This window comes from Anoplolepis gracilipes, chromosome 10 (genome assembly GCF_047496725.1).
Source record: "Anoplolepis gracilipes chromosome 10, ASM4749672v1, whole genome shotgun sequence".
In the NCBI taxonomy this organism is placed as follows: Eukaryota; Metazoa; Arthropoda; class Insecta; order Hymenoptera; family Formicidae; genus Anoplolepis; species Anoplolepis gracilipes.
In genome coordinates, this window is record NC_132979.1 from 6,180,354 (window position 1) to 6,201,420 (window position 21,067).

General features: G+C 35.9%; 3 protein-coding genes across 4 annotated transcripts in view; 1 reads left to right on the forward strand and 2 right to left on the reverse strand.

Annotated features, from left to right (window-relative positions):
* The window catches only part of Prosap (SH3 and multiple ankyrin repeat domains prosap), a 127,170-nt gene extending 126,292 nt beyond the window's left edge, over positions 1-878 (reverse strand). Inside the window, exon 1 of the mRNA XM_072901184.1 lies at positions 238-878. The gene's annotated coding sequence lies outside the window, so the exon portion shown is untranslated. The remainder of the gene's footprint in view (positions 1-237) is intronic.
* Positions 879-2,347: 1,469 nt separating this feature from the next.
* On the forward strand, positions 2,348-6,533 carry LOC140669985 (OTU domain-containing protein 7B). Of its 2 annotated transcripts, none has more exons than XM_072900266.1 (9): positions 2,348-2,813; positions 3,656-3,892; positions 3,974-4,232; positions 4,308-4,458; positions 4,543-4,914; positions 5,005-5,321; positions 5,386-5,544; positions 5,618-5,693; positions 5,758-6,533. In XM_072900266.1, the coding sequence occupies exons 2-9, from the start codon at positions 3,670-3,672 to the stop codon at positions 5,851-5,853; spliced, it is 1,653 nt and encodes a 550-aa protein (XP_072756367.1). In that variant the 5' UTR covers positions 2,348-2,813; positions 3,656-3,669; the 3' UTR covers positions 5,854-6,533. The 2 variants fall into 2 exon arrangements, with proteins under 2 accessions (XP_072756367.1, XP_072756368.1); XM_072900267.1 differs by lacking the exon at positions 2,348-2,813 and adding an exon at positions 3,030-3,264.
* A 586-nt stretch (positions 6,534-7,119) lies between these two features.
* Positions 7,120-20,939, reverse strand: LOC140669986 (ubiquitin-conjugating enzyme E2 R2). The gene is made up of 5 exons (XM_072900268.1): positions 20,219-20,939; positions 14,177-14,263; positions 10,165-10,262; positions 9,949-10,083; positions 7,120-9,244 (listed from the first exon to the last, which is right to left on the reverse strand). Exons 1-5 carry the CDS (start codon positions 20,390-20,392, stop codon positions 9,022-9,024), a joined length of 717 nt encoding a protein of 238 aa, XP_072756369.1. The 5' UTR covers positions 20,393-20,939; the 3' UTR covers positions 7,120-9,021.
* Positions 20,940-21,067: the final 128 nt, after the last annotated feature.

Sequence of the window (21,067 nt, forward strand, 5' to 3'; positions counted from 1 at the left end):
TTAATTAAAATACAACTGTTAATAAATACCAATTATTTAATTATTTCGATAATTATTTTACTATTTAAAAATCATTAAATGTTTTTCATTTATTAAATATTTTTACAGATAGGAAATATATAAATATTTTAATGGCAATTCTTCTGTATGTGTGTCATTGTGAGATCACACACAAATACATTTAAATAATAAATACATTTTTTGCTAGTCAACTAGAATATTGCAGTTGCACTGTACCTGTTGCAAATTCGCCGCAGACTGCCTCGCATCAGCAACGAAGATCAGAAACGCACTTTATCGAACGAACGTTGACTCGCACACTTCGAAGAAACGCGGATTCACGTCGCGAATTCGCCACGAGACACAAACGGGAGATACAACGCACTTCTCATGCGCGATAATAAATGGCCGAATATTATTACTTTTACATTCGACAGTCTATGCGACACTGTACACGCATACTGAGCGAGTGAGACGAATGTCGATTTAACGGTCACGCGAAGGTCGTCACGTACATAACCGTGTTTCGCTCGATATTATATTTTCGATTATTTTAATTTACATCACGCCAATAAAACTGTGACGCGCATCGCACTATCGAGTCTCGCGAACAAACATAGGGATCATTTTCGCGTGTCCAAGCCACTGGAATCTGTACTCACTGTAACCGTGAACCGGTTTCAGACCCACTGTATCGCGATCCACAAAAAACACCACTGATATCAAAGATCCGCGATACCTAATGTGTTCTGACAATCGCCCGTCACTTTAATCGGCACTCTCGGCAAAAACTCACGCTTGTTATACACTTGTAACAGATAAATTGGCGATTAATCGAGGAGCTATTCCGCTCCGTGCGCGAACCGGTACGTAAATGAACCTATCATGGCGGCCGACTGGACAAAGTTGAAAATTTACATTAAAAAATTTTGACAAACGACTAAAAAATCGTGATGAGAATTAAACGCGCCTTCTAGTTTGCCACAATGATTAACGGAGTTATTCTTTCTGAGAATTTAAATGGATTTATTGGAAATATACAAATAAAAAACTTGATAAAGCCGCATTATTCGCGTATGCAGAAATTTCAAATTGGCGCGTATATGTCTGAATAATAGGCTGCGTTCCAGACTGCGCTACGAACGCTTCGAAGCAGATGCTTCGAAGCGTTCGTAGCGCAGTCTGGACCGCAGCCATAGGAACATGAGGACGAATGGAAATTTACCGAAAGAATGATATTAATAAATATGTATATAACAGCACGAAATCTCTTCATGTTACTTGACATATTGGTCTCAAAATTTTTCTAAAACTATATTTTAATTTTCAAGTTTATATTATCTCTTCACGATAATTATATAAATAAATATCAATCTCTTTTACTTTACCCGACACATAAATTATATAATTAAATTTATCTCTTCATGATATTTATATAAATCATCGATCTCTCACCTTATCTGACACAGAAATTATATATAATTGTTGAAATTTAAATTATAAAATGACTTTAATTTTAAATAATGATATGTGCGTGTAAAAGTACAAATGCATTAAAATTATTAAACACTTTCTTACTTTCTTAATTGAATATAATTATATATGGTAAATTTGTGACTGCGTATATACTCCTGAGTTTGAGCTATTCTTTTCTGTTTACAAATCTTTCCAGTCTCATGAAAATTCCATATACTGACGAGATAAAGAAATAGTTATACTTTTCTCCACATCAACGCACTAGTAAGAAATATCTACGAATCATTTATGTGGCGTCATCTGATGAGAGTGCAAGTCACTCTGTACTACTTGAGTAATTCAAATATGTAAATTGATTGTAAAATTATATCGATCAGATGATATTAAATATTCAAAGCTAATAAATTTTCTTTAACAATTAAATTTATTCTAAGTTACAATTATTCCGTTTTTTTCATAAAAAAAATAGCTATATATTGTGCAAGTATAGCTACATACATATACAATTATATAGTGATATTCTATAAATATTTTTACATAATTGTATTATCATCTACGCTGATTTCGACTCATTATTTTTTATATATTTTTCTACCGCCGAGAGGACGTCAGTGCATGGTAAATTTTTTTTTAATCACGTATATATAAACTCTTAGCGATCTTCGATATTGTTTCGTACTGACAGTTGCGCAACTTTGTTCCAAATATAGAATGTAAATACGAGATGACAGACAACGTATGACTCATTTACGCTTATCATCGTCCCGAAAACTCGATAACGTCATGTAGTAAAAATTTATTTACCAGCATCAGACGTTTTTATCGCATAGTATTTTTTGACGCGTAATATTTCTTTCCTTTAACCGTGTTTTATTTCTCCCCCGCGTCCCCTTGAATTTACATAGCAGCAGCGACACGCGCACAAATATACCAGGGCGCCTGCTGACATGTGACAGTGCAGCGTCACCCGTGACATGTGATATGTGATCCGTTTAAAGTTTCATCGTGCGTACAATTACCGTGCGAGCCGCGCGTGGCAATTCTCATTACGTCCGCCCGCAGTCGGTTCCGGACGTTCCGTTCATTACCTGCGAGACCGCGGCGGGCTCTAGGTTAGGTTATGTCACCGTGTTTATAATCGTAATCGCCCCGATTGAATTGATCCGCGCTCGTCGTCTCCCCTCGCGTGCACGATCCGTCATCGACGGGCTTCAGGCGGGTCACCTGAGCGAAATATGAGAAGGATACACGCCGTGACATCGACTGGGATATCGGCTGAAAAATCCGTAGCCGAGTTATTGCGTCGCGTCTGCGAGCTAATTAAATAACGGCCCAAGGTTCGCATCTCATATTCGTTCCTTTTTTTTTTTTTTTTTTTTTTTTTTTTTTCTATCTTTGTCTCTCTTTCTTTCGTTTCGTCTCTTTTGTATCTAAACGATGCAGATGTATTTACGTAGGCGAGGTGTATATTATTCCTGCTATGCGTCGCGATCGATTTCATGCGTGACGCTTTTTCGTCAAAAGTGGTACCGTTGCGAGTGAAACCTTGTCCTATTTCTGTAATTTGTGTATGTGTACGTGCGTATAAACACACATATATATATATGTATAGTGGCGCGCGATTACTTGGCTGTGACATTCGCGCGTAATCGCGGCCGGTTACGAATCTGCCTTGTGACCTTGTTGAATGTGCGTTTTGTCGTTGCACTGTCGCGGCTGCATCGTTTGTCTATACAGTTTCAACGTGTATATATAGCTATATAGAAAACTGTTGCTTTATTACCGATTGTAAGAGCAGATGCTTCAGAGCTTATTTAATTGGCTGTTATACAGATAACGCAAATGTCAAAATTTACTAAACTAGTGGAAATATACAATTTTCTTGAAATTTATGGAAATTTAGCGTTATCGAAAAATACATTCAAAATTTATTAAATATATATTTCTCAAGTATTGAAATAAAAGAAGGTTTAAAAAAACTAATAACCTGATTACTTAATTGTCTAATCAGTTAATCAATCCATTGACTCATAAAATAATAGTGCAATAATAATTCACAGTAATACTTGACTGATGCTTGAAAATTAATCATCTACTTTATCTGTGCAATAGATAGATATAAACGCTAACTGATGATTCATTTTTCAAATATAAATATTTTTGTTTCATTCATTGACAGAATACACCTGTGTTATGAGTGTCGGTTTATCCATGTACGATGGCTTGGAGAGTGAGAATACTCTTGATAATGGCCTTGATAGCACCGGGAATACTGCAAAAAAACTGGCTAGAGGTATCTCCCGTGCAACTGAAAATGCCGCAATTGTTTCTTATGCTCGCTCGCAATTGGCAGCCTTAGGGGCTCTTGATACACCAGAATTTACATTTTCATTGCCAGACTTATCTGTGTATCCAGGTATTTTTCTGTGCTTCTGTGAATGTCGTGCAATTCTTGATTTTCCCAGTTATTAACATGCGCTTGACATTTTATATTTAGATTCATTTCGCAAATTCTTAGAGAAGGATCTCTTAGAGAATGGATGTTTGAGCTCCTTAGAAGCTGCAGGTCGTTTAAATTGGTGGTACAAAAGTGGAAGCACCAGAATTCTTTGGCCGCTAGCAACATCTGGAGATGGCAACTGTCTGCTTCACGCTGCGTCATTGGGGATGTGGGGATTTCATGATAGATTACTTACTTTAAGAGAAGCATTGCATGATACTTTGACCAAAGGAGAATATAGACATGCTCTTTTCAGGTATAAAATTCAAGGTTTTAATCTTAAAGGTAATTGAAATGCATGATTATTTATCCCTACATATCTATTTTTTAGGCGATGGAAATGGTGGCAAACAGGCCTAAATGCAGCTGCTGGATTATCGTATTCAGAAGCGGAATGGTTATCAGAATGGCAAAGTATAGTGGATATGGCCTCTCCTACAGTCAGAAACCAAACTGCTGCCTCTTATCAGAGTCTCGAAGAGGTATCGCAACATCTTCCAATCTTCTCATTTAATAGGGATGACTTTATTTTAGGAACTATACAATCCATTTCTTACTTTTTATAGATACACGTTTTAACCTTGGCTCATGCCTTAAGAAGGCCTATAATAGTTATAGCAGAAACTATGCTGAAGGATGCTGATGGAGTAGCCTTAGCGCCAATTCCATTCGGTGGAGTGTATCTGCCTTTGGAAGTGCCACCTTCGCATTGTCATAGAACTCCTTTATTCCTGGCATATCATTCTGCACATTTTTCCCCACTTGTGACTGTAGACGGATGCAACGATTATGGCAGTGCATGCGGCGAAGGCGTCAGTATACCACTAGTAGATCCAGATACAGGAAAATTATTACCGGTCCTGTTTGCTGTAGATCCTGGTCCTGATTGGGATTGGGTAGATGGTTCAAGAGAGTTGTTAACTTGTACACAGGATACTGTACGTCAATCATCTTGTATATTTATTAATACACTATTGGCAAAGTAATTTTTATTATTAATGGAGCCATTTTTATAATTTATTGCACAGATGGAGGTCTTATTGCGACAGTATTTAGACTGTGAATATCAAAGTTTCACATCTGAAGATATTGACAGGCTTTCGGATACAGATGGTTCTTTGTCTAAAACAGCAAAGCAATTATTAGAAGTTGCAAAACAATTCGGTTCCATTGGTAAATCTGTCAGTAAAAAAATATGGTCTATGACTAATAAGAGGCCAAAAAGCCCTCCTTCTTCGAGTGGCGGAATTTCCACAGAAGGTTTGTTGTGTGTGAGGATAAAAAGTAGACGTCATCAGTTTGTGGATCAAATGCTTCAGAATTATCTTCAATGTGCCCATGCAAGGTATTGCAATGAGTTATGTGATTTTAGTGTTAAAGAAAGATACATAGATTTGCTTTGTGTATAGATATTTGCAGGATCATCAGGTGGACGATACAGGTAGCGAATTGAATTATGGCGCTGGAAGATCTAAATTTTACGCTGCCAGTGATCGCGGTAGTCATGCGAGCGTTAGCAAATTGTTACCTACTAATACAAATAAAGATCATACGCTTTATCTTTCGAGGTAAGATGGCGAAATGTAAATTTTCTCTTGACCGTCGCCGAGAAATTCTGATCCATAAATATTCTTTTCATAGATCGACATTTTATAACGATCAAACTCCATCAAATAATATAAGCCCAGAGGTTTGGAAGAATAGTGACAGTTTAAAGGTATGTAAAACAACTCTTAAAAAGAATAAAATTTCTTGAGTAAGAATGTACCGTTTATACATAGGGCAATGTAAAGGGGTGCCGCAGCGAACATTGCCAATTCTTTGGATCGCCGGAAAATGAATACTATTGTTCGCAGTGCTGGGCTAATCGAAGTTAAGCAACCGTCCTTAATCACACATGACAATAATCTCGATTCAATATCACTCGAATTAAGTTATTAAATAATTAATATAATACTAGAGATATAAGATATGCAAGATATAAAGCTTATGAAAGATGTCCCACCAACCTATCATCAGTAACATTACATATATTTGTTTTTAATTTTTAATTTGTTTCTTTTTTCATGTTTTCTTGTATTTATTAACATTTTCCATTTGAAAACTGCATATCAGATGCACAGGTTTAAGTAAATGACAATGTGTTTTTAATTTTAATATATTACTTCATCACATTTTAAAGTGATGAAAAATTTATTAACTTAGGAAAAAGAGAACGTTTTCCTTTTTTTTTTTTTTTTTTTTTTTTTTTTTAATTTTGTTTTAAACAATGTCGTGCCTTCTGTCATGTATGCGCGGAACAAAAGATGAAAATACTCTTTTATACTTTATATCACCGTGATAAAAACCTTTAAACTCACAACTACCTCCACAATTTTCGATTATAGAGTGTGGTTGGTATATATAATTATTAGTACTTTATAATTATTTGTGAATTCCAAAAAGGTTGATGCGGAATATTATATATTTATAATGTCATAATATATTTATAATCTCATTATCCTGTGCAATTGCTGTGTATGTAAGTTGTGTGAAAAATAAATCATATTTTTATATACTAAGTCATTATTTACTGTCATAAGAAAAGAATATGTCAGTTAAGAATATACACAAACCCAGTATTTTGCCATAATAAAATGTATTTACATATATTTCCTCGCATTAGCCTATTATCATGTGAAAAAGGTCATAATTAATTGTAAACGATTAATATTACCTGACACATTACCTACCTACCTACCTACTTACATTCACTAAAATATCGCCATAAGCGTGTGCAGTAGTATAACGTTAATTTTATTAATAATTGTACGAAGATATTTCTATTGGTATGTACAAAAAAAATTAAGAAAAAATTGTCCAATATATAAATTATTATCTGTCAATATTCAGAATTTTTTGTGTATTTCTTGTTATTAAATAGTTAGGAAAAACAAAATGAGAAAAGATTACAATATATATTAAAGGAACTAGAGGGAATATTATATATTAGCTACGATACTACTACAAGCGCAGAGTATATGTTTTAAACGCTATAGTGAAATTTAAATGTCCTTTTGTGTGTCTTTATTTTATCGTTTAAACACTTTCAACATCCCATCTTTTGGTCTTTCAATGAAATAAATGGCTAATAAAGAAATAAGTAAAAGAGTACCACTTATATATTTCGTGTCTTTAAAATTGAGTTTTATGTACTATTTACAATTTCAGTCATACGAGCACAGATACACTACCACAGAGTCGATTAGCTGTATCCGATATATCCTTCTTACGTGTAAGCTTACATTTAATCAATTTCATTTGGAAAACTTTATTCTGTCGTGAAAAAATCATATTTAATACGAAGAGATCCTAAAGAAAATCATAAGCTAAACTGTAACTTTGTGGCTGTAACATTATGCGCGTATAAGATTTTATCAGAAATTATGTTTCTCAAGACACTTAAAGTATTGTTCATAATTGAAATTAAGACGTTTGTAACAAAAGAGAGTTATCCGTTCTTAATGCTACGATTAAGTTTGTCGTTAACAATTCGCGATATAATTAATATAATTGTTAATTTCACTTTATAATTGCAGCCAAATCTATAAGGCAAAAATATCGGAACGATACATTAGTCGTTCAATATATGTATGTACGTTCATATACAAATAATTATAATTAATGATATCAATAATAATATAGATACTAGAGAATATGTAAGAGAGAGGCGAAATATATTAATAACTTTTAACTTTTAACAAGTCTCCTCATCGGCAGCTTATTTTTTTTTCTCTTACTCCTATATCGAATTTTTCTCCCTCAACAAATTTTTGTGTATTTACGTTATAACATATAAATAATTATCCAAAACAAAACGCAAGTTTTTTTTATTCAATCCAAATTTTAGATGCAAGTATTACGCCTAGGATCAATTGATGTACCATTTACAACTTTGAACATGGCGTGAAACTAGATGCCCAATATAAAGTCGAATGTGTACTTACAGTACTTACATATGATCATTTTTATTATCGAACGTTTTTCATTGCAAGGTAAATCAATTGGTCCATTTTCTATTTGAAAGATTCAAGTGCCAGCCACAACACAACAAGCAAAGTGCTCCTATATATTCATAGTACTTATATCCATACTGTAGCACATATTGCTTAAGTTAAAGAGCTTGTAAACACAGGATTCTCAATAATTTCGTGTACAACGATTAGTGATACTCTAATTTTTAATTGAACCCTCGCTCAGCCAAAATTGAGCCACTTTTTTCTCTAATTACACTGTTAATTTTTTATCCTTTGAATTAATTTCTTAACAGATAAAAAAAGAGGTTTATTTACGACGTAATGTAGTAATAATACGTATATATGTGTATGCATAATTATATATATATATATGTATATATATATATATATATATATATATATATATATATATATATATATATATACAATAAATAATTTTAATTTTTTAAATATATAATGAAAACATAAATAAAAATTTATTAAACAAGTGATCAAATTTTCATGTCTGATAAATATATCTCGGCGATGAGAGGGTTAAGAAATATTGCCTTTTATAAACCATCGACAAACAGATAGCTCATATTACTATAATAAAATTTGAAAATTTTGTAATACAAATTTTGATGTTTGCCTAACTTACTTTTTATTTTTTATATACAAAAACAAAAACTTATGATTATGATAGATTGTAATGAAATTGATTTTTTTCAAAGAAATATACGAGTATTGTGACGATGGTTTAAAAGAGATGTATAATTCATTACTTAAATCATTCTTCGAGTGTTTGATACTCTTTTGCCAATGCTTACTTTAATTTTTATAGCATGTTTTCAAAAAAGAAAATAGAAATAGGTGATCCGGTTTAGAAGCTCGTTAATTTATTAATCTATACAGAACTGATATATATATAAATATATATATATATATATATATAAATATATATATATATATATATATATATATATTTATATATAATAATAATAATTAGCGGTTCGGTTTTTTGTTGTATTATATTATTTAAGAAATGGATCACGATTCTCCGTTTCCACTATCGTCGCCATCTTCGTAATCTGTCGCGCTTAGCTGCTCATCCTCGTCGTCATCTAGTTCGTATTCGTCATCGTAGAAATCTGTCATATCTAGCTGTTGTTCGGCTGGCCTCGCTCGAGTCTTTATGCAGTAATCTTCCAGAGTTACGGGCACAACGATACCTTCCTTTTCGGCTTCCATCTTGGCAGCTTGGGCTTGTTTCCTATATAAATAGAAAACACATGTGAAATATATATTGAAAATATCTACCTGGCTTGTTGTGACCAATCGCAAGACATTTTCTTAACGAGAAAATATAGATAAATATATCTAAAATACATATTTTCTAAATTGGAAAAAATTTCTCAATTTCTCTCTCGAAATATAATATATATATATATATATATATATATATATATATATATAATTAGAAAAACAAGATTTCTCTCACGTTTTTTTGAATTTTGCTAGATATTGCCTTATCGATCGCAATAATCGCTTATATATTCTTACATTTTATATGGAATTTAGTACACACATATACTTTTAATGATACAATTTCAATTATACATATATAATTGAATGCATAATTTAATGATAGGAAAAAGCGCAATACCCAACACGTATCGTTTCAATGCAAATATTATATTAAAATTATATCATTGTTTTCAAACAATAGTTCTTTGATTATAATTAGAGAATTAAACAATTTTAGTTGAAGATAAATAATTTTCCTGTATAGATTCGTATAACTATTCCAATATTCAATGTATATATTTATCGATTGCGCGCGCATTTTCGCAGCTATTTGTCATATATTTCTTTGAGCACGCTATCCAATTTGGCGGTATAATTCCAACGAAAACGCGCACAAAATTCTTTGTGACCCCGTGACGTCACGCGACGGCATTATTGACGATGTCTTACCTTATGATATTTTCATATTCTTTGTCTCTCCCTTTGGAATCACGCCAACGTCTATACATGACGGATGCGTCTACGTTGGCAGGACTATATGTGTTGGGTTCGTTCAGCAACGAGATCACCGATAGCAGGATAGTTCTGACACAAAAATCGATTAATCATCCCAAGAGTCTCGAAGACTATTTTTATTTTCTTTTTGTTTTGCGACACTATACCTACCTGACATTTTGCGTTGGATTCCACCTCTCGCAAGGCAGCTCGCCACTTTGTGGATCATCTACGGGTGGATGCAGAATTGATATGCACAGATCACCATTCTGCACAGAAAGAAAAAAACATTTGTATTGTTTTTTTTTTTTTTTTTTCTTATATTTTTACTATACATTATTTTTCATTTTCGCGAATTAATAATTGTATCATTGATGCTTTGTCTTATTATGCGACGATCGAAATTAGAACATGTTATTTTCAGAAGTTTTGCTCATCGCACATTCTCTCTCGCTTGTTTACTCTTGTCGAATTTATATATACAGAACAACACTATTTACTGTTTAAAACCAAAGAGTAGAAAAAGCTTGCATCGTGTTAAAAAGATACTTATGTATAATTTTATTTTCTATTTAAATATATTAAATTTGTTATGATTCTTTTTGAAAAATAAAAAGAGATAGAGATAAATAAGGAGAGTTTCGACCGTGCTATGCAAAGCACGGTGACCTCGGTACTTCTGGTTCCGCGTTCGTTGCCTTTGAGAAGGCATCGCCACTCGAAGGACATGGTACCTTTTCGGTCATGTTTACGGAAAAATCAAGGGTACCGCGTTCTAAGTCACACTTGAAAACACGAAACTTCCAAGGTGATCTCTAAAGCTGAGATTAATGTTTACGCGTCCTGTCTAAAAAAAAAAAAAAAAAAAAAAAAAAAAAAAAAAAAAACATTACAAGAAGAGAAACGTGGCTCTGCAAAACATGCAAATGTCGTAAAAAAAAAAAAAAAGCTTGCGAGGTCTCGTCGCGCACGTTTTCTCATAAGATCGCCTCTATCTCTCCTGCGCGAAGACGTTCGGCAAGTAGGACAAGGCGCGTCGTGGTTTCACCGTGGCTCGGCGCTGCAAACACCTCGTAATAAACCGCGAAGGCGAAGGCGAGCTCCTCGAGTAAACGCTCGGCACTTGACACGACCGGTAGCGATAGGCATCGCTGTGTTCGCGGATGCATTTGTATGTAAGAACGGCCGAGACGCACATGAGATCGCGCTTATTACAACCGGCAGACTCCACTTCGTCTAGAGAAAAAGAGATATAATCTATTTCCAAATTTTTATATTTATATACACAGAAAAAAAAGAATATTCCTACTTTGACAATAACTTTAGTTTCAAAATATAAATCTTGAAATGAGATTATATTGCGTTAAACAAAGAAAATTTGCTTGAATGAAGAGGAAAATATGTTGGATAGAAAATAACACATGTTCAAATCGAAGATTATAATTTTCTTACAGTTAAAATAATTATTTTATTCTTGAAATGACAATTGTAATATAGAAATAAGATTGTTGAAATTTAAGATTTTTAAATTCTTTTAAAAAGACTATAAATTGTTGTTATATATGAAACAATGAACGCGTTCACATGAGTATATGAGTTTTGATTTGACACTTACTTTTTTTCTGTGTATTATCTTATTCTTTCGCGTAGAAAGATGTGAAAGTTTGGCAAAAATTAAAATTGATTCTATTTAGATTTCTGATTTTATTTATATTTGCAATTTTCTATCCCTCTCTTTATCCGTATTTATAATTATAATTTTAAATCGCTATTTATATATATGTATAATAGTTTGATGTAAGACTATCACTTTGCATACAATCTATAAAACTAAATTCGACAAAGTATCTCTTTTATTCTTTGTCTGCTGTATGCAATAGTCTATACTATCTATATTCTCTGTGCACATCGCCGATGATTGTTTACGCATAGACGCAGACCGAGAAAGATTCGCGTAACGTAGCAGTACTCACGTACGTACGTATAAATGATATGAATTTCACGACGGGGAAAGTTGGCCTGCGAGAAGAGCGAATTGTACACGTGTTAAAGCGCCGTACATATCGTATATACCGGGTAACCTTTCGACAACGATCTGCTTCGATTGCGAAACAACTCTACGTATTGGAGCAGATACTATATATCCTCGAGGATTTGCGCAATGTGTAGTAGATTGTCATCGAAATAAAATTTCACGTGACGAAGAAAAAGTGAGATGTAATAAAACGCGTAATTAATTTCCTTTGTATAATTGAGAGAGAGTTACTCCTTTACAAGTCTCGTTGAATCTATTTTCACTCCGCCGTTGATGCTTTATTATGATCGCATTTAATGTATAAAGAACGGAAATGATATATAGCGTACCAAATTTCACCAAGTGTCTTGAATTATGTATATTGAATTACAAATATTAAAAGCAGACGCTCTTAAGCGTCTTGAATATACAATGGAAATGGGACTTAACGTTGGTGCTTGCAATGCATAATAATTACAGTTGCGTAAGAACAAGTTGTTTGGCTTATCAATCGATTAGCAAACAGGTCAACCGTTTTAGGTTTCGAACCGAGATAGGAGGAAGTTGATGCTAATGTACATAACATGTTCGAAGCAGATGTGAAACACATTGGGAGCAATATAAAAATCGAGAAAAAAAATGTGTAATTTAACGATTAAAACGATTTTTTACCGATAACGTATGTACAAACATTTAATTTCGCATTCTATGTTTCCCTAATAATATATACGTCATCTATTTTATTTCGTAGATAACTAGGGAGGTACTGTGAGAGAATAATTTACCCATAAACTCTAATATATCTTCCCTTCAATAGCCCAGACTTAAAAATAAAAAAGGTGCTCGCGTTTGCCTCGTTACTTATAACACGTTCCCGTTGTCGCCATCCCCATCGTCGACGGGCGAGTGGACATGGATGTCCACACGGGCTTTCGACGGTCATTGACTTCGCTTCGCTAGCCTCCGAAGGGTCACATACGGCGAACGGCGAGCAGGAGATGCGACAAACACAACGAGCGAGGTCGACAAGCATGTCGGGATACTTTTATAGAAACGCAAATGATATCACCGCTAATACGTAAGAAGACCGCGGAAATAAATATTGTGTAATATATTTTCGTTCGGTGATTACATCTCGATCTCTCGAAAGAGAAATTTTCCTTTCCTTCGTTCGCGAAATTTTTACATTTCAATCGTACTTGTGGGACAAGTTTTTTTTTTTTTTTTTTTTTTTCTTTTCTTTAGCTTATTACTATGTAGCGGTTCCAGTTTCAGATAAGAATCTCATAAATAAAACGTTAGAATATATTTCTATATTTTTTCTTCTAATTAATATTTTATTTTACAGATAAGAGAGATTGAAAGGAGACTAAGGAGATAATGGGATGATTTAAACACACTGCGATATAGTGCGTGGCAAACGATCGTCGTGCTGCTTTCAACCTTTTAAAGTGGCGAACAACACACGACCATCACCTCCTCGAAGGAAGTTCTCGCGGATTATCAGCGGTTGCGCTTCGGACTCGTTCTCCGCTAATAATCGTCACGCGAATTCGCACGTCGGCGGATGTGAAGAAATAACGGGAATCGCGCGCGCGCGCGCTCACGCGGGGATAGGGAGGGCGCATTTACAAACGTCGAACATCGCGCGTGACGATGCGAGTCCGCGAGTAAATATAGTAGTATGGCGGCCGGACGTTCCGAGAACACGGTGGCGGTGATACGTCAATATAAATGCAACCTCGAACGAGAAACTACTACGCAACGCGTAATTTTTCGAGTCGACTGTTTTTACTTTCTTTTTTTACGCTCCAGCCCTCCCTCCCGCTCCCCGTTGCGTTTCGATGAGAGGCAACCGGCCGGGGGAGGGTAGAGGGGTTCGGACGACCTGGATGGTTTCACAAGCGCTGAAAGTGACGATGTAAAAGCTGATGGTTGTAAAAGCTATGGCGGCGGAGGGTGGAAGATAAAGAGAGGCGGACACAGACAGAGCGGGACGGTCGTTATACGGTGCGGCGAGAGGCGGGGTGAGAGACGGGATGAACGGAAAAGGGACGCAAGGGAGACGGGAAGGACACGCACGTATACACCACGGGCCGAGGAAAGGGTCGAAACGGGAGGGGAGGGAGACATGCGGGGGATCGATAATTTCCGTATATATTCACTCACCTCATATACATTCGGGTGCCAAACTTTTGTCATGAAACGAATGCTCGGTGGGCTGTATGGATAATCCGGTGGGAACTTCATGTGTGCCTGTAACATAAAGAAAATCGTATCCGGTCAATCATCTACACGAGATATATATACGCTCGCTCGTTCAATTCGGAACACTCACGCATTAGGCTACGCATCTTTATCTCGGGAATTGGAACCGTTATAATTTCGTTCCGAGTTCAATATCCGCGACACGTGAAAAAAAAAGAAAAAAAAAAAAAAAAAAAAAAAAGAATACACCCTACGTTCAGCCATTGTCACGAATCAAACGTGGGAAACAACTTCTGTCTCAAAATTCGGACCTACCAAAATTATATTTTAATACCTGTCTATACGAGTTTGGAAAAAAAAAAAAAACTGGTTCCTTTTCATCGAGAAAGCGCTCGCTTTCGAGTCTCTTCGTATAATTTCAAATAAACTCTTACAATTAATCAAAGATAAAATGCAAAATTGAAAATTACGATGAACAATATTCCCTTTCTTCCTCGTATCTCGCCAAGGAGAATTATCTACATTGATATAAAAAGAAATCGATCGAATTAATGCGGTAGAAGCGAGGCGCTCTGTGTATAATCCGCGAATAAAGACATCGGACTTCTCTTCTCTCCGATGCTGCGAAAGTGGAGCAACATGGCCGCATAGCCGAGATAACAAGACGAGAGATGTAAAAGAGAAGATTGGGAAGCGAGGTTTGAGAGCGACGTCGATGATATTCGGCATTTCGATCGGATTCAGAATCTCCGAGACGGTCGCGACGATATCGATTTCCATTCCGGAGCGCGAAAGGGGCGTCTGGCTGTTCGATGCAGGCTTCGTCGTCGGGACGCTATATTGATCGCGACCTGGTCATGGCCCAAATATCCACCTCGTCCTCCGGGATAACCGCGTTCTAGAATTAACCTACTTTCTACTGTGACTACACGCTCACGATGTCACGAAAATTCTACTCGGAATGGTTCGCGTTTGGTCCACGTATATTTGCAAGCTGACACGTCGTCGTTTTGAAACTTGTGTTACATGCGGATCCTTCTCGATTTTTCTCATCCAAATAGAACGGAACCGGCGTGGCGGCATTGTTAAAAGATTCTCATTGTTGGAAAGGCTTTTTCGTTTCATTTTCATAATGCGATCAATGATATTTGGCATAATTTTGTATTTATATCGCTGTAATGTTTTTCTTTGTGAAAAATTTAATTATTCGTTTAATAACTGTTTTTAATAATTTTTACCGATATTTTAGTTGCCTCGTACAGAATGTAGAGTAATGTAAACGCGCCGAGTTTTCCGATGCGATACCGCAATATTGATCACGACTATCAGCGTCAGATCTTGCATGACATTGTCAAGAGAAATATTACGAATATATTGTCCATAATGCAGGTTTTCTATTTTTACAGAATAGAGATCTCACATGTATAAAGGTCGCTTTTTTGCGCAAGAGAGATCGCGATTTTTAAAGATTTTTACAGATTACTTCGGTATGGAACTATCACCTCCTCGTCTTTCGTCGCAACTCCACCGTGTGACCTACAAATTTTCGCGACCTACTTCGACAATAAGCACTGCTGGTCATCGTAACGCGACGTTGTGTAACATGAGATAGGTAGCGACTTTTGAAACTATCGAATCGAGTCACGCCTGATCAATTTAATCGGACGTTTTTGCAAACGAGACTCTCATTCGCGCGAAAGTTATTTTACGACATTCAGTTCAGAAATAACATCAAAAGACGCGTTTAAAAAATTTATAACATAATTGATTGACTGACGATAGGAAAAGTTTATGAAGCACGTATTAAAGCACGTATGAAAATAAATCAGCAACTCAGCCTCTCGTTTAAAATCCTATTCATCGTTCAATTTCATTTATCCATCAAGTCTATTACATCTATTACATTTTCATGCGTCAATAATGATGATTAAAATTTTTTCGTTCTACTAATTTCAATTATTACGAATATATATATCTTATTTATATTTGTACAAATTTCTTTCTGTTACTTTATTTCACAATTTCGTAGAATAAAGAAAAAGATTTAAAAAAATAATTTTCTTAGCAACTTAATATATATAAGATAGGTATATAAGATATATAAGATACAGAATGAAGTCAGGAAACGTAGTATATCTGAAAAAAATATCTCGTACAAAAACAAATTAAAAATATACTTAGAAGAAACTTTTTTATAGCCTTTGTTTTCGAGTTTAAAATAGACTTTAAAAATTGAAAAATTAACAACGTATTTATACTCTTTAAGCTTGAATAGCTTCTAATAATTTTGTGTTATAAATATATTATCAATAATTGTTGTTCGTCTTAACAACAATTATTTAGTAAAACAATTTAAGATATTAAGATATTGCTAAAAATAATTGTGAACATAAAAAATTCAAGATAAATTTTATTTTCCCAATATAGTGAAAATGTTTTCATACATATTTTAATAACCACTATGAAAATAAAATTGATAACATATAACACAAGATCGTTAGAGATCGTTCAATTTAAAAAAGCATAAATAAGTTTTAATCTTTCAATTTTCTTGAAAATTTTATTATTTTTGACATTTTTAATTTATTATATCACAATTCATTCATTAAATAAATATTTTCGAAATTACAGGACCGAATAAATTGACAATCTCGCTTCGTCTTATAATTTCTGTATCGACTATCGATTTAGCAGTTGTATAATCGCGAAATTTCTTGATACTCCCAGGACGCCCGCCATATCTTCGCGAAGTGAAAGGATAAAATCCGATCGAGAGACGGACTTTGTGGAAAATGACACGACGAAGTCTCCGCCGCGTCCAACGATTCTAGATCGACTTATCGTCGTGCAGCGACGAGACGAATCGGTGCACGTTCATCTTAAACGGAATGAGATTAGGTGAAAGTCGGTTGGCCGTGCCGATCGGTAGTGCTTGCTTGCACCCAGGAATAGAATCGAGACAACGCTCGATGGCATTTTATGTAACTTGGCAAGCCGCACGTTGCGCTCTTCGCCTTTTATCGCGAGCCGTGCATAAATTCTGGTCAAGGGGCTTCTGATAAATAGAACGTGATCTCTTTGTAAAAATATATTGCGATTATCATTACGATCGAACGGATATAAGAGCTAATATCGTATAGTATTATTAAAACGCGAATGAGATGATATCGCGCCATATCGTCCCGAACACACGCAGGACGTTATAAGAGAACCGAAAACGGTTCTCGCGTTCTCGCGTTCTCCGTTTCACACAGGCAATAATCATCATTAAAAATGGACGAAGGCGACGTAATCCGATCAGATTACGCGCATGCACAATTCATTTAATGCTGCATTTATATTATCGGCACGCGTCGATTCAATGCAACGATTCCTTCGATTTTGATACACCTCGATTGCGTCATAGTTACGTTCTTGCAATTATATCGCAATATCGCGTCTATCAATTAATTCCTACAAGGCAACAAAACAAAAGATCAATATTGTGAAAATTTTTTCACAAATTATTGAGGGGAGAATTTATAAATAAATAAAAGAGAATGTGTAAGAGAGAGAGAGAGAGAGAGAGAGAGAGAGAGAGAGAGAACTCTCTGGACAATGATACGCAAGTACGTAAAGTTATTCATTCACGAAGGTACTTCAAACGTGGCGTAAGATGAAAGCGATTGTTTACCTGAGCACATAGCTCAAGTATTCATCGGTTAAGGGATAACGCGATTACGGTAAAGTGTGGATATAACAGATTAATCCACGGTAGACGCACTCTTTCGACATATAACCACGTAGAGAGACAATTTTACATGTATATACGGTATACACGCGGTTTACAAGAAACACGCGCGACGCTCGTTACCAGTGGTTACGTTGTGGGAAGATACATTGCGTTACGTGAATAGGCGTTCACTCGCGTTCACGACGAGGCAGAGAGTGGTTTAGAAAGCGGACACGACGTCGGGAGTCGGGACAAGCGAAGAAAAAAAAGAAGAACTTTACAGCCACGACGGCAATGGCAGAAAATTCATTCTACTGTCTGGCGTTTAAACCTGGCCGGGCATTTAAGCCTCCCGCTTCTGCATTTCTACTGACATATGACGTCAGAGGCGAAAAATTACACCAAACTTTTTCTTGGGTGCACATTTTTTCGCTTCTTTTTTTCCCGCGACAACTGTCCGCGATGTGCAATCTTCCAACATGATCCTCCAAATTCCCGATCGTACGAATCTAAAGTCGATTTATCTAATTATTACGTCATTATTTGATTGAATTCCGTCAGATATCAATGTACGGATGAATAACATTTTTGCCGAGAGCAAGAGAAACGAGAAAAGGTCTATTGCCAACAATTGTCATTTCGCCGGTCAAGGTAGTCTCAATGACTCGTGCATGTGTAACTGTCACAATTCTCTTGGCAGAGAAATACAAAGTTTTCGAGATACCGAAACATTAAAACTTAAAGATGGCAAACAAGGTGCTCGACCATATGCGGCAAACACGAAATTCCGCAATGTCGCACGTGTAAACATTTAACGATAATAAAAGACTCGTATTCCTTTCATTAGTCGCAGATATTAATTCTTATCATTATGTTAATAGTATATAATTATTCATATTACAAACTTGTAATATTATAAATATTACAAAAAGTAATGTCATTTTTGCAGTAGATGACATTTTTGCGTTTTACAATACAAAGTACTGTTTCTAAGCTATAAAATATGTACATATTCTAAAAGCTGACACTTTGACATGTTTAAAAAATGATTATATTTGGTTAAATTTTCTTGAATTGACTTTATTTTTAAAATGACAATGAGGTACACTTTGAATTGTTTTTTTTTATCTTCGCCAGGAAAAAAACTTGATGCAAATCGTGGTAGAAAATCTTTTTTAATGTTTGTAAAATAAAAAAGTACCATTGCTCGAAAATATACCCTCTTATCATTCATTTTCTAAATAAGATCATAAAAAATAATTGTTTTTTTCAATAAATCACGCGTTAAAGTGCGTCAGCTTTCGTAATATGTATATATTTTATACTTATGTTAGGACTACTGCTTTGTATTGAAAAACACAAAAACGTCGCTTACTGCAAAAAATGACATTATAAAATATTTTTGATTAATTTGTAATAAATAGCTTTCTTTAGTAATATATAAAATCTAGGTTTCTGATTTTCGATAAGATGTAAAATATAATTTATCGATCCAATTTATTTTAAGAATTTCCTGAATTTCAAAGTTTTGACATATGTATCTGCAGCACTCTACTTGTATAACTACGATTTATATTATTGATTTACACACAAGATTTAAACTCGCTAATCAGATATAATTGTAAACTATATTAATTTGTAAACTGTCTCCATTCTACTATCTGTTTCGATCTTGAGTAAGAATACGTGTTCAGTTCGTAACATATATTTAGCGATAAGTATCATATTATACATCGCATTACATATAAAGGGGAGGGGGGATAGCGTCATTATTCCAACTTGTATACCGTATAAATTTGCTGGCAAACCGAAGCGATGGTCAATAATATCGAGCTACATTAGTATGCGCGAGGTTAAAGTGCATACTAACGTTATTCGCGTTTTATCATAAAAAATTATGTACATACAAAGTCGTTATGCAAGATTTTTAAAAGCCAACAACTCGTGCTCCTTTGTTTACGTGCTTCCCGTGATAGAGAGAAAGAAAGAGTATGTGCGAGTGTCGTTCTTTCTCTCGGAAAGTAAGTAAATACCGACCGATGTAATTCCCGATGCGACGCTGAAATCGACAAATTCTTTATATATATATATATATATATATATTTCGTTCGGCGGTGGAGAGAAACGGGGACGATCGTCGACATAACCAAGAACGACGTCGCGTACAGCCAGACACCGTCGATACCCGTCATCGCGTAAATGTACAAACACACACACACGCGCAAACACGCATCGATACAGAGATACAAGGTGTAAACAGCACAAAGTACAGACAGTATCAACGATAATACCTTGAAATATCCGCCCTGATAAAGAGTGTCAGGTGGACCGAAGATCGCGACTTCCCATTCGAACATGTTGTCCTCGTTGACCAACTTGACGCGGAAGCCCTCGACGGGCTCCTCCTGCAGGCTCTTGTATTCCAGGGCGAGCGCCCGTAGCGCGCTACTCGTCGGCTGTGCCATGGTTTCTCCGCTCAGGCCTCTCTCGTGGAATATATCACAACGCGCGTTCTTAATATCCTGCCAGCGGGCGAGAACGTCCCGGTTACTGTCGCGTCGTACGAGTCGTCGAACCGAGCACCTGCTGATCTCCCGCGGGATCAGCGCGACTCCGGACGGGACCTCTCCTGTATAAGCGTGACTCCGTAGTAACGGAGCCGAGCACGAGCCCCCGCACACACACACACACTCGCGCTCGCGCACACATACACGACACACAATACAGGTACACGCGCGATCACACACACGCGCGCGCGCGCGCGTTTTGCGATTCCCTTTGCGATCGTTGCACGCAGAATCGTCACGCAGTCTTTCTCACGGGCGCGTACACGACGAACAAAGGAGCGCGTCCGTGTCCGTTAGCGTGCAACGCAGGTTGCGCGAGAGAAGGATGCCCCACCAGTCAACAATGCAACACCATTCCTCTAACGCTGACGGACGCACACGCACGTCTCCTCGGCGAGAGTTTAACGAAACAGCTGACGTACTCCCTGCGTCAGCGATCCGCCTGGCGCGCATGCGCGCTCCGCCTTGGCTTCGGCTAGAGTCGCTCGATTTAAACAGCAGCTTTCATAGGCGCGTGACACTAATATATTTCTGGGAAAGCAAGTCAGATGTGTATTCGAGCGTTTATAAAGT